The 14260-nt window shown below is 39.9% G+C and overlaps 1 protein-coding gene across 1 annotated transcript in view; it reads left to right on the top strand.

The window, feature by feature from the left end:
- The window catches only part of CEP85L (centrosomal protein 85 like), a 105116-nt gene that overhangs the window by 4952 nt on the left and 85904 nt on the right, over positions 1-14260 (top strand). Inside the window, exon 2 of the mRNA XM_063151072.1 lies at positions 10887-11048. Within this exon, the coding sequence (XP_063007142.1) occupies positions 10887-11048 (162 nt within the window). The remainder of the gene's footprint in view (positions 1-10886; positions 11049-14260) is intronic.

The following is a 14260-nucleotide window of genomic DNA, read 5'->3' as shown; positions in this document are numbered from 1 at the left end:
CAGCTGCTGTCACAGGCAGAACAGACTTGGCCGTGGTGTCAGTCCAGTCCATGCCGACTTCTCTTCACACTCCTTCCTTGTGCTGTTGCCCTGCTCCATCCTGCTCTCTTTAGGGCCTTACAGGGGGCATCTGACCAGAGCTCCTGCTCCTCCTACTGTGCTCCTGCTCTTGCCTCTGGGTTTGAAGGGCTGTATCTCACACTCTTGTTTGCCCTCTCTCATTGCTCATGGGGAGTGTTTTGCTCTTTCTGAACAAATGCTTTCCCTGAGGCACTGCATCATGGCAGCAGGCTCAGCTGAACCCTGCTGTGGCTGCCTTGGAGCTGTCTGGAACCGGCTGTGTCCAAGGCCTGGCAGCCCCAGACGCTCCTCACACAGGCCTCCCTGCAGCCCTCACCAGCAGCTGGGCAGCTGCACTCCATGAAACTTCTTCAGGAGGAAGCCATTATATTTTGATATTTCTTTTCTGGAATAATCTAAATATAGTGTCCTGAAATTTATTGCTGCCAGCACTGAGGGAAGGTGTAGTAAGTATAATAAGTTCTGGCTCCTACCTTAGGCTCCTACATGAAGTTTTTTGCTGTCTTGGGCAAGTTGAGGAGGCACTATATGTGGCCTGTGGGACATTGCAGATCAGCTGCAGAGGCCTAGAGAAGAGGAGGAAAAATTGCAGCAGGGAATAACTCATGTTAAATATGCTCACAAGTGTGTTAGTCCTGACACATCATGCCTCATGTTCCCAGAAAGTGCTGAGCCCTGTGGAATTGCCCCTGAGGACGCTGGCTTTCCCTGGGCACTGTGCTCCACAGCATCTGGCTCAGTTGCCTGAGTGTGAACATCCTATTGATTGCACAGCCACGCTCAAGTGACCTATTTCTCTGCAGCCAGCCGTGCTGTAAATGACACTGCATCTTTCTGTTCCTCATTCCCCAGGGATCTCTGCTGTTTTTTGAGATTTGAAAGGCCCATCTGTAAAAGGAGTCAGTAACACAAAGAAAAGAGGCTGAGTTTTGAGAATTCTTTTTCCTTAGAGGTGTAATAGTCTCTGAAATACAGGAAAATATGGCAGGTGACCTCCTCTTTTTGCCTGAAGAGGTGTATGCAGGTGAATTGCAGGGCATGATTTCATTTTGCAGCTAAAATAGTCTAGTGAGTAGTTGCTCCCTGCTTCCTGTGTACCTCCACTCGTATGCCTCCCGTGTACCCACTCTAGGACTTGTTCAACCTTACAGCAAACTAACTGGGGAAGCTAGACCAGGAAAATACTGAAGTTAAATACTGAATAAGGGATTTACAGTTGGTGTGAGGCATCTGACAGAAATCTGTCTGTTTCACTGCAGGAAACCTCTATGCTGTTGTCTGGCAGGTGTGGGATATTTAGAGTCAAATAGACTAGCTCTTCAATCAGCTGGTGGACAATGGAAAAATCTCCCAGCAAGCACAGTCTTGGTTTGCTGCTGCAGATGACATCAGGAAGTATATAGTTAATCCCCAGACTTACCAGGAAGGTCAAGGAAGGTTAAGTGAGGATCAGGAAAAAGTGACATTAATTCCATTGGACAGTGTAACTTCCACCAATTAGTGGACTCACAGGTTTAAGCAAGTCCAGAGTAATGGATAATGACTGAAGAGGTGGTAGGAGACTCACTCAGTCTTGCTGAGGAAGGGCAGTGCAAGGTGTGTCAAGTAAAGGTCTTAACTGCCTCTTCATTTCTTAAAATACCTGAAGTACACCTAGCAAATGCATTTAAAAAAGAAAAAGATGCTTTCAACCTTCTGATACACTAGAGACCAGTGGTGTGGTATTCAGACAAGAAACATTCTTGAATGATCCTGGAGTCAGAACTGAGATTCCTTATAAGGTATCCTTATGTTTTTAATGTTTGTTTTACTCCTTTCGTAGCATAGTTTCCAGATGGTGTGGAAAGCTGCAACTTTTTAAAATGTTTCAAAACAAATTACCCTTTTTTTTTTCAAGCCTGTCTTTCTTGTAAGATGATGTCTTCCCTGCCGAATGCCTACCTTCAGCATTTAGACCTTTTGGCAATTTTCAGTGCCTCTGGAGGCATTCTTATTGTTCAGAATTAGTACTTTGTATAAAAGTTCAGTGGCTAACGCTGATCAAAGACCTGGTGGTTCCTTGGGTAATAAGAAAACAAGGTATGAAGTGTACTGACCTAACTAAAAGGGCAAAAAGACATGGGAAATATCATTGCTCAAAACTTTCATTTTTGCTACTTAGCAAAACCAAAACTAATAGTTGCAGTCTTAAATCCTTTCTGTTCCCTTCGTCATCTGAAATTACCAAACTGATTGAGCAGAGCCTTTTGTGTGGTTGGTAGAATTATTGTAATGTAAAGCTTTACATTGAAAGTGATTTTAGTTGTGAAGACAGAAACACAAGAAGTGCTGGTTTTGACTGAAAGTATCCTAAATAGAGATGATGGTGTATTGTGTGAAGGATTTTTTTTTTTTCTAACTACTTCTTCTCAGTTTCCAGGATATTGTCCTTCTTTTACATTGAATAGGAGTGATAGGAAGCTGTAAAGCTAATTGTGAGGAAAAGTGTGCTCTGTGACATGGGCACTGGAAGTTTGTAAGGAAAATCTCCTCATGTCTTACATGAAGAGAGAATTTCATCCTTTCCACTGAAATGTAACGATGTGGGAACTCCCTTACATAGTTCTGTTATTCTGTGCATAGTTCCATTAGCATGCACTAAACCTATAGCCTGGAGGTTCAGTTTTCTGATACTTCCACATTAAAGCAGGTCCTGTTGTGTTTATAATGCACATTAGACCTCTTTAACAGTGCTAAGATTTTGTCCTTCATTTTTCATACTTGAGCAAAATATTTCAGTGAAATTTTATTTTGGGGGAGTCTGTCTTCTCCATTTATTTTAGTGTCAAGGATATCTTTAGAACTGATATTTGACTACAAAGAGGAGAGAAATGATGCACTTTTCTAAAGTAAGACTGTTAGACTCTTATTTGTTCCACTTTGCAAAGTGTGGGAACTACTTAAAACCATTTAGTATTTTTTGACTCATTTTAGGATTACTTCACTTTTCCCCACGCACAGAGGAGATTGAATTAAGCCTTTAAACAGAGAGAGAGAGAGAGGACAAAGGTAATTCTGTAAGAAAAATGTTAGCATGACAAGCAGCTTAGAGAGCAACTTACCTGGTTTTGAATACTAATAAAGCTAAGCTGTAAGAAAGGGTGAAACAGATGATAGCCTATGATCATTAAATTTATTTTTTGATAGGAGGATTCAGCTGGTCAACTACAAATGCCCAGGATTTTTGACAGACCCTAGGAACTGACTGCATGTCCTGAGAGCTTGCTGTTTAAAGTTTATATTAACTTCAAGTATAACTTAATGTGTTTATTTTCCTAGGTGTTCCCCTCTTCATAGTGCAGTTGATAAACTTTCCAAGTTTAAAAGGTAGCCTTCTCCTCTGTAGTTGTTATATGGAAGTGGATGGAAACTAGGAATATCTTTTTGTGTTTCCATGGGGTGAATAGTGCATTGAGTTCAAAAACAAAGAGGCAAGCCAGCATAGCAGGCATGAGGTAATAGTTGTAGTCTCTGTGCCAAACATGAAATAAGAAACATCTGCAGTTTGTGTTTTGAAGTTCTCTTTTATGCAAATGTTCTATCTGGAGGCAGAAAACTCACAGGAGTGCCATCAACAATTGCATTGAGCATTTGGTCTTGCTCCTGTCAGTGATGAAATGAGAGCAAACCTCTTTCTTTCCTCTCAAGGCTGGAATTTAATCTTTGGTTTGATGCTAAATAACTACAGCTAAATGCTGTCTGTGTATGAAATATAAAGTGTGTTATGAATTTGTGTTTGGGTTACATACTTTCTAGAGTAGAAGTCAGGGAAGGCAAAGCTCCATATTACATACCTGTGTCAGTTTAAGGATTTTGCCATCTTTTTAGTTAAGCATTGAACACAACTCTCTGCTAGCTGAATAGATTTGTCCTCCTCAGTGAAGGCAGCCAGAGATTTATGCGTACCTAGCTCCAGTTTAGAATCTGCCTCAGTGTGCAGTTTGGCAGTAGGATAAGCCTGGTTGCTGCTGGCCGTCAGACCTGTATGCTCCCACTCCCTCCCTGGCGCTGCTTCTTGTCTGGCCCCTGGCTGAGCGAGCTTATAAAGTCAGATTAGCAGATAACCTTTTCTGTGAGCCAGGACAGTTTGTTCCTGACCTGCTTGCTGTCGGCTCTGGAGTGGCAGGGCTTATGCTGGGGAGGTGGGAGGAGTGTGTCTGGGCAGGGTGAGCAGCCTTTGCTGACCACTAGGTCCAGTTAGCTCTGATGTCAAACAGCCTTCCCAGCTCAGACCTGTTTCAGCCAGCAGCATAAGCTGGCCAGCTGGACTCTGATGGAAAGACAGAGCTGTTGTCCTCTTACTTTCTGTAGACTCTGGTGGGGGTTTAGAGAGCAAGCTACCTGATGCTCATCTGTCCAGTTGGCTTATTATTTTTAGTTACCATTGTTCCTTTAAATTGCATACTTTCCTGCATGGGATACCTTGTAACTTGTTGTTGTACAATCCTGTGCACGTTTGTAAAGTCATAAAAATCAGACCTTGTGAAGGTTCACTTTGAAATACTGCTTTGCGTAGAAGACAAATGTTTTATAGTTGTAATTATCTATGATGAGAGATTGTATGTTAAGCCACTTCTGTGAGGGGAAGAAAAAATCAAAACTATTTAACCTTTATTAAGGAATTTGAGAGGCAAAAGAAGCTGAAGGTTTGGTGACAATCTACTTTAAATTTAGTTCACAGGAAACTGAAGCGCAAGTTTATGTTCCTTAAAATATGACCATAGCCCTTTTTTGTAATGGCAGTTTTGATACTGCCAGTCAGGTGTATGTGTACTGTGAGGATTGTATTTTGAGTATTTTCTTCTTAAGGTTTTTTTCTTCTACTTTAATTTTTTTCCTCTACCATTTTATGTTTCTCTCTTTCTCTAGTACTTGAATTCTTTTGCACATTAGTAAGATAGAGGACAGGCATAAGCCTTTGTATACCAGGCAGTGTTATCAGCCTTTGTAAGTTGATAAAAAGGTCTCTCTCAATATTCTTCTGTTTAGACTCTCATATTTCTATTTTTCTTCCCCTGTTTCCCTCTATATCTGTACATTTTTCTTTTTTCATGCTTAGAATTGTTCTAATCTGTTTGTAACTGAAAAGCTATGAGAACTTAGTTAAATAGCTTGCAGGCTCTGTCAAGAAAGCACACTAATAAAGGATATGAGTCCTTAGGATGAATCATACTTCAGCTATCTGACACTGTAAAGTACTTTTGAGAAACTGAAATGTAAAAATGAAATAGTTCAGGCTATCATTTCATCCCACCTTACCCTGCTTCTTATTGCACTTTGATTAAACTGCATCATCCACCTACTCTCAGCTGCATTCATGTGAGAGGAAGGACTGGGACCTTCTGGTATCTTAGTTCATGGCCAGCTGGTAGAGCTGTGAGTTTCCACCACCTCCAGAGCATTTGTAAAAAAGGGATCTTGAAACTGAAATCTGACCACCTTCCCTGGAAGCATTAGAAACCTTTATTCCCAATGTTCTACTCACCCTGTTAGAGAAAAGTCTGCACTGTAGACCTGGAACTTGTTTTGGATATTTGTATTAAAACTTGCAGTTTGTTTTAAAAAAGGACCATGGAGGTAAAGTGCATCTAGGAAGTATGTGTCTAGGAGGTTAGGATTGGGATGCCATTTTTTAAACACTATTTTTGAAAGAACTTATGAAGTAGTTACTTATTAAAGTAAGTTTTTGTTTTTTTTTTTGCCTGTGTCTGGAAGGAACACTGTCATGCCAGGATCTTTTTACTATGTCAGAATATCAGATTGAATGACTGCACCTTATAATTTGCTTCACTTTAGACTGAAGGAGGCTGTTGTTGCACCATTCTATTGCTAACTCTCAGCTTTTTTAAAAGCCCTGTATAAATGTGTGAAGTGTGACATCTGCTCTTGTGTCTACTTTTGGAAAGGCTTTTTAACATTTTGGGTTCCCCTGCCTCCATCGGCTTTTCTCATTGTGTTGTCTTTCCAGCAGTTAAAAAAAAGAATATTATCCATGAAGGCTTGTTGTGCATGAAGCACACCCCAGAGTGAGATTTTCTTTAATCTTGTGGCAGTATTGATCTTGCAGGTATGATGAGTAAACAAACATTTTCCAACCAAAGTAAGTTTTTTCTTACAATACAGCAGCTGTATCATTGATAGACCATTTGTGGGTTTATTTGTAGGCTTTTCCTAGGTGTGTGATTATGCAGCCCTATGGTACAGGAGAGAAAGTGAAAGTGAGGCTATTGCACCTTAAAGAATTTATTGAGAAGGGAATGTGTAGAAAATGCAACCAGAATAAGTTCAGCAAGGCCAGGGGATTATATGAGTGGATGTGGGAGAGCTGGGTTGAAGGTGGGGTGGTTTCTTTCCAAATGCCGTCATGTGATCTTTGTGCATGATTAGCAGTGTTTAGGGTAAAGGTACAGATGGTGAGGGTAAACTAATTAACTGTGGCAGTGTCTTTGGGCTGAATGCTGACTCTCTTTCCTTGCAAGGGCTTCAGGCAGACTTCAGTGCCATCCTGGCGTGAAATATGATTGTACAGCCTGGTCACATCCGTGATGACCAGAATGAGCTTTGTGTAGTTAGTTTTGATAGTACTGTAGAGAGATCTTCTTCAGAATCCTTTGACTGTAAATTTGCACTGGCTGTCATGGGTGTTTCACTTCTGGTCACAATCCATGTCAGTCATAGTGTGGAATAGAAAAATCAGTGTTCTTAGTTCAGGGTGTATCTGCTGTGAAACCCAGTGAAGTCTTTTGCTGTTGCTTTCCATTCAGTGGCTAGGTAAAGTAACAGTATCACAGCTGTCACTTAAAATAACAATCTTTACATTCAGGCATGTTAGAGGTATTTTAGGAACCAAATGTAAAGACGGTAATGTTGTTATTTTGTGTATGTACTTCACAGGGGATCTGTGCATGCCACTAAAATTAGGCATGGTAATGATCCAGAATTAACTGTGAGTCTTTCTCACAGCAATAGATGACAGCATTCTGTAACACAGAAAAAGATACATGTTTTTGTGGAGTGAAATTTCAACAACTGTTCCCTTTTAATAAATAATCTACTTCCTGCCCTTTATATACTTAGTTGTAAAGGGATCTGTTTTAAATGCCTAGGCTGGAAACAGAGGACTATGTTGGTATGTTTCACTGACCAAATCTAAGGAGACATTCAACTTTTTGAATAAACAAGGCTTCTTTTGAGATTTTTTTGTGATCTTATGTGTATGTTGTCATGTTTGTTGATGGAAATTGCAGCCTGGTAGAATGACACTACTTTTTTCTCTCCTAGTGAATCCTATGAAAGGTAGATTTTTCTAACCCCGTAAAGAATGATCACAGACAGATGCTAATATGCAATTCAGCAGCACAAATATTGATTAGAAATTTTTGCTTGCTTTTCTTACTCCACTCTGTATTTTGGGCAGATGGATGCTGGCTGTTGCTTGGCAGGTTAGAGATCAGAGCAGCAGGGTGAGGCAGGTGTGCTGGCTGAGCAGTGTGGGGACTCCTGTGTTTCTTCCCCTTTCACACTTGGTTCTTTCAGTGCGGGCTGTTTGCTGTATGAAAGATGGTACATTGGCAGAGAGCTGTTCAAAAAGGAGATGGGGAGCATAGAATGGGGTGCATAGCAACTGGGTATTCCTCAGGACTTGGCTCAGAAGGTCAGTTTCAAATAAAGAAAGTAATATATGAATTTTTAAATAATGTCTCGGACTAATGAGATCTATAGGGTCCTGTTTTGAGTTACTTACTGTTCAGGCTTAATATTTGGGTTTGTTTCTACGATCTTGGTGCTTGTATTTGGCTGTTTATGATATAGCTTTTCAAAGATGATTGAACTCACTTTCTCTTGCAGACACTTGCATATTTGTAATGGCCTTCTCTGAAATAGAATCTCCATTAGGTCTGCAAGGTAACACAATTGTGTGGGTGTGCCATGAAACATCAAAAACTGCAGACTCCTGCATTATTAGCTATCCTTTTTAGAAAAAAAAAAAAGGAGTATGCTTAATGTCAAGGGGCAAAGAAAAAGCATTTTTTGAAGGACACGCCTGGGGCTTGGTGTGTCCCCAGTCTGTCTGTGCGTAGGTGCAAAACTGAGAATAGATTACAGCAGGGTGATTTGTGGTGCCTGTTACTTTCTCTGCTCACAGTACCTGCAGAGATCCTGTTGGGAATCAGTGTCTGCCCCCTCTAGTACGTAAACCCTGTTTGTTAACCAAGTCTGGTCGCACTGGGATGTTGCATCTTTTGGGGTATATTGCAACAATTTATTTGGAACATGAGAGGCTCTTGAGGCTCTCCATATTTCTTGGAATGAAGGGTGGTAAAATGCTGGAAGAACCAGAGAGGTTAGGAAATGTGTGTCCTTGGAGGTGTTCAAGACTCAGCTGGATGAGGCCCTGAGTAGTCTGACCTAATTATCTTGCTTTCAGCTGAAGGTTAGAGTACGTGTCTTCTTAAAGTCCTTTTTTAAGTTACTCTCATTCTGTGATATTTTTAGCTTTTATTCCTCAAAATTCTACCAGAGTGAAATGTTGCTCTCCCTTTTGGGCGTTTGTGTATGGATGGTTGCAGTTTCACATGCTGAGCATTTGTCTAACCAAGAGATCTGAAGGGTTTGGCACTTAATACTGTCTTAATGCTACCACTACTCCATATTAAATTATCTGGTGCATTTCTTTCAACACTTGTGTAACACCATAAAAGCTGAAATGTCACCAAAGAGTTGTATGGTGGAAAACAGCATAATGAAGGGTGAAACTATCTATATTTCTGTTCTATAAATGTACTTTAAATGTCTCCTAAATCAGGACTGTCTCTGATTTAATTAGCTTGGCATTCCATAAGTCAGTTTGACTCTTGCTTGAATAGCTAGATGCAGCTTGGGAGGGATGAAGTGGAGTTCTTCTGGAAAGTAGCCCTGTTCAGAGGGAGGTGTGGTAAAATTACTGTTCCCAATGCAGCCAGAGTATTAGTGAAAAATATGCTGGATGGTAAGAAAAGAAGAAATGTCCCAGTTTCCCACAAGCTGTATGCAAAACTGACACACTTGAATACGTTAGATGATGACACAAGAGAGGGTGATATGAAGGATGACACCTGGAGTGGTATTCTGTTGTAATCTTGGCTGGGACCCCTTTACAGGGTGAGACGGGTGAGACATGGTCATGTGTGTTCATGTCTGGCTCCTTTGGTCTTCCCCCTCTTGGAAAGATACCCTTGGACCTGAAAGATACTCACGGGAATAGTTAAAGAGACTTCTGGAGAGGCAAAACTAAGCTTAAGGAAGAGAAGGAAATACATCACACAAGGCATGGCTGAAGTAGAATGAAGGGGAAGGAGAACTGGGTGGTTTTGAATTACGGGGAGCAAAGGTAGGCAGATGTGCTAAAGAGAAGAAGAGGCAGTAATCTCAACAGAGAATGAAGTTGAGGCAAACGAGATGGACAGGCATATTTAAGGCCTTCAAGAACCTACCTACAAAAAAGTCAGTTTTAGATGTCATGTAGCAGGTCAATAGCACATGCCACAAGCAATTTAGTGTGTAAGTATTTATCGTGTTCCTCAGTTTTCAACTGGCTTGGCAGGCAGCTGTCACCACTCCAGCCACTAGGTCTGGGGATTTGGCTGCTGTGTGGGAACCATGTATGTATTCATGTATGGGGTTCGGGTTGTATATATACCCACATATTTAATTTTTACATTGTTTTCTGAACTATTTAATTTACTGGAAAACAAGTACAGCTGGAAATAGCAAATGTCCTTGCAGAGGCAAATTGCTGTTATGACTTCAGATGGACACTGCTGAAAGTGTTTTAATGATCTAAAAATAACGTCATGTAGCCCAAGAGACATTATATGTGAGCTGATACTTCTTCATGAATCATTTCCTGCTGAAAGTGCTATGCAAAGCTAAGTGCTAGAGGGGGTGTATGTATGTAATTATATATAAATGAAGAGCAGCCATGCTTTTTTCTGTGGTTCATTATGTGCCTGTGCTGGTTCAGAGTATGAATGTGATGATCAGTATTCTGCCTTTAAACAATGCTCAGATTTAGGTACTGGCTATTGGAAATTGTAATGGTCTTCTGGGATTGTACTCTGAGATAAATTTTTCCTTGAGGTTGGCTGTGAGAATATGTGGCCTACTTTAAAAACTCCTTGAACAGCAGAACTAGTTGCTGCTCTGAATTGTGCTTTAAAATGTAATATTTTAACAATTATTTAAATGAAAAAAGTAACCAAAATGAAACAAACCACTAGATGGGTACGTGTCTCACAAAGGCTGTTTATGTGCAGCTACATAAGGAATTACTTTAGGTATCAGTGTAGATGATTTTATTGCTGGCTTTATCACCTGGGTCATGTGGTTTATGCACAGCAGAAAAGGACTGTATCTCAGTGGCCAAATCTTCTACTGGTTTCTGTCCTAAAATTAATTCATTGCTTTGTATTTGAAAGCTTGCAATGCAAAATTCTGCTGTGATTTGAGGATCAGTTTTAGGATAGGAATCGTATGATAAATGTCTTGTTAAAGAGTACAAGAAAAGTTTAAAATAGTAAAAATATATATGTTGGAATTTTGGGGAAGCTTTCATCTATCAAAAGGATTTTACTTAACAAAAAAAACCAAACCTCTAAGACACATGCACACTCTGGTTCAAATTTTATCTATGAAACATGGGATTCAGTTTTCATCTTGGCAGGTATTTTGTTGCTGATTTTTGTATTGTATCTCCAATGACAGACTTCTGGCTTTCTCTTTCCTAGGCTCGGATTATTCCTCAGTGGGATGGTTACCTGGTACTGAATCCCTGTGGCAGTCCTCAACAATTTCTTCAAGCAGTCAAAACAATCCTGTGAGAAGACACAGCATAGCTTCTGACAGCGGGGACACTGGGATTGGTACCTCCTGTTCTGACAGTGTGGAAGGTGAGTTAACACTGCTAAATTCTGTGTGTTTCTGAGAGAGAAACAGTCCAAAACGCTTTAAAGATGTTTTTCACAAGCTAACCATACATTTGCAAAGCTGTTCAGTGCTTGCAGTTTTTTCCTTGCTGGAGCCAAGTAATTGTTTTGGTAAGGGTTGATTGATTTAGTTCTGGATGAGTTGTGTGCATTAACTTGCATCTCTGCCACAAAGGGAGTGCTTGTGTTACATGTTTTGATAATTGCAGTTGCAAGAAGTGCCAGGTTTATACAGAGGAGTAATATCCTGTACTACAGCACTTGATAAACAAGTGGGGAAAAAGCAGAAACTTTCGAGGGAGTTGATAAAAGGACAATGCTTTCTGGTATTCGTTGTGTGTGTCAGCAAAGAAAGTTTGCTCATCTTGCCATGAGGAAAGCCTGTTGTCTCTTCTCATCTCCACTGCTGGTGGGAAGGAATTCATGTTTTATTGCATGGAATTTGACACATAGTTAACGATCTCTGAGAAGAATCAACAGTATCTAAAGATTGTCAGAATTTTGTTTGGATTAAATCATGATTAGTCAAAGGTGATCTTATCAGGGAGGGGTACAGCCTCTACAGTGGCAGTGTTTCCATAACATTGTCACCCTCCCTGTACAACCTGTCACTGGAATTAAGCTGGAATGAGAGAGATGTAGTGAGACTTGAGGTTTTCTTCTTGCATTGACTTATTTCCCAGTAAGATTTTTGAGACAGATAATGAATGACAGCAGGATTGTGATAGACTTTTCTCCAGCAGCTTTCTATGCCTGGTAAATTTTGCAAAAGGGGTAGCTGGAATGAGGAAGAACTGGGAAAATTAGTAGAAATGAAGCAAGGAATGCTGAATCGGTGTAAGACAGAAGGCTCTGTGGAGGGCTGAGCATTCCTGAGGAGAGGTCCACATGCCTCAGTTAAGTCTGTCAGGCCTCTTTTGCACATAAGAAAATCCTTTCCACCCTCTTTCTATTGCATCTGTCAGCTCATAACTTGCTTTCTGCTTCCTTTCATTCGTAAACAGTTGTTGGCTTTGGCAAAATAAATGTTTTGATCAAATATTAAAGTTCTTGGGTGTAAAACTGAAATAATAAATGGTTATTAATGCAGAAGTTTTTGGTATTTTTTCCCCCAGAAATGTAGGGGGGATGAAGTACTCTCATGGTGTGTATTTATTTATAGCTTTAATCACTCCCAGCCAAATGCTGCACAATAGTATTTTAAGATGCAGCGTTTGAATTAAAACCATACCTTCCCCTCCCCCCTCTTAAGGGCTTCCCCATTTGAGGGGTGGGATGAAGGAGAGGAAATGAAACAGCAGCTCCTCATCAGATGTTCTGTTCTCCTCTGTAGGCAAGAAAATAATCTGTTCAGGGCTGGGTAGGGGGAGAATAAAATAAAGAGGGGAAAGGTTTCAAGGTTGCAACAACAAATAGTTCATGAGGTTTGTCTTTGGCAATGCTTTACAATGGTCAGTTCTACTGCATCCTATGTTTCACATTTCCTACGACCTTGTTTGAAAAACTTTTAAGTAGCAGAAAAGTGTTAAAGAAAAAAGGAGGGAAACGTAATGGTGAAATGAAGATTAATGGAGGAATCATATGACAGGCCTGGAAATTGATTGTATATGTTTATTTTTAGTGGAGGGGGTTGATGCCTATGATACCAAGTTGTCTGCATCTCTCAAGCTGTCCCCTGCTCACATCCACAAAAAGAAAAGAGTATCATTGTCATCTGTGGGACTGTCAGGCCAGGCTGGTAATTGCAGACTTGATGCTGGCCATCTGCTGCCGATGTGGTGCTGGGGAAGAAGCTCCTGGGGCTTTTTCAGAGGGGAATTTTTTTCACAAGTTGGCAGATTATTACAGTTTTTAACAATGCTCAGATAATGAATTGTGGCCTTGCTATTTCTTTTCTGTTACACCCACTAAAAATAAGAAACTTAATTTCAGAATTAACATTAACATCTCCTTTAATTCTGAAGGTTGCACCTGAGTTTGTATAGATATGTAGTTGCTAATAAATATGCTCATGCAGGGAATGGACTGCATGGATGCATTTAAAATATATTTGTAATGGGATTTTTTAGTAACCTCTTAAATGTTCTTTCAAATTCATCTTCTTACTCATACTTATTTGAGGAACATTCATTCTCTTTGAAAACGCAGGGTTTAAAAAAAAGACAAGTACCTCTTGTGTTTGGCTCAGACCTGTGTGATTTGGAGGGGAGATGGGTTTTGACATAGACAGGAGAAAGAAACCTTTAATGTTAAAGTGTATTCAGTTGATTGTATATTATGTTGTGCAAGGGTAGGAAGATTATGAAATGAAATAGGCAGTGCAGTTGAAATTGCATGATGTTGATGTGGGATCTGAGGACAGAAATTTATAAACCTTAAATGTGGGGATGTTGTTGTTTGGGTAGATCTGACACTTTTAATTGAGTGCTCTACATTTAAAGATTAAAAGGCATGTTATATCTGTTTAAACTACAGTTATATCTGTTTAAACTAAGTTAATGTGTTTAGGGTTTTTTATTTGTTTTCTGTCAGTTTGTGTCCTTTTGCACTTCATTTTTAACAACTGTTGTGATACCTGGGTATAACCATTCTTTTAGTAGCACTTGCAGAAGAAATACGAAGTTTATATTTTAAGTGTTTTTGAGACTGTTTTTATTTGGGTTACCTAATTAGAGAATCAGGGACTTGGCAGAAATTAAATGGTCTCTAAACCCCAGCAGAGCTCTTTCTCTTGTGCACATTCCAGGTTTTGCCTTTTAGAACAGGAGGGATAAGAACTAGATGTTAATGTGGTGAGATACAGGGCCCATGATTATTGCAGACCAGAACATTTTCCTTCATCAGATAAGTAATTTAATTTAATATTTCTGGTTACAAACTACTAGTGTGAAAGTTCATAGAATGTTGCTTTCCTGGAAGAAAGAGATTGGATGCAGAGAATCAGAGCTACTACCTTTTTAGGAGTTGATGCTCTGCCAGTTTAACTTCAATAAACGCCCTTTTCTAATAACCTTCCAACAACTTCTCTGGAATGCTTAGCTGATAGAATAGGAACTTGTTTTGATGTTATGAGATCCAGAGGTCTATCATTGTCTATCATTTTTAAGGGAATATATTATCTTTTTAAGGATTTAAAAAAACCCTAATTACTTCAATTGAATTGTAGCATTTCTTTA

Source organism: Melospiza melodia, chromosome 3 (assembly GCF_035770615.1).
Source record: "Melospiza melodia melodia isolate bMelMel2 chromosome 3, bMelMel2.pri, whole genome shotgun sequence".
Lineage (NCBI taxonomy): Eukaryota > Metazoa > Chordata > Aves > Passeriformes > Passerellidae > Melospiza > Melospiza melodia.
The sequence above is the reverse complement of the archived record's forward strand: the minus strand, read 5'-3'. Positions and strand labels throughout refer to the sequence as shown.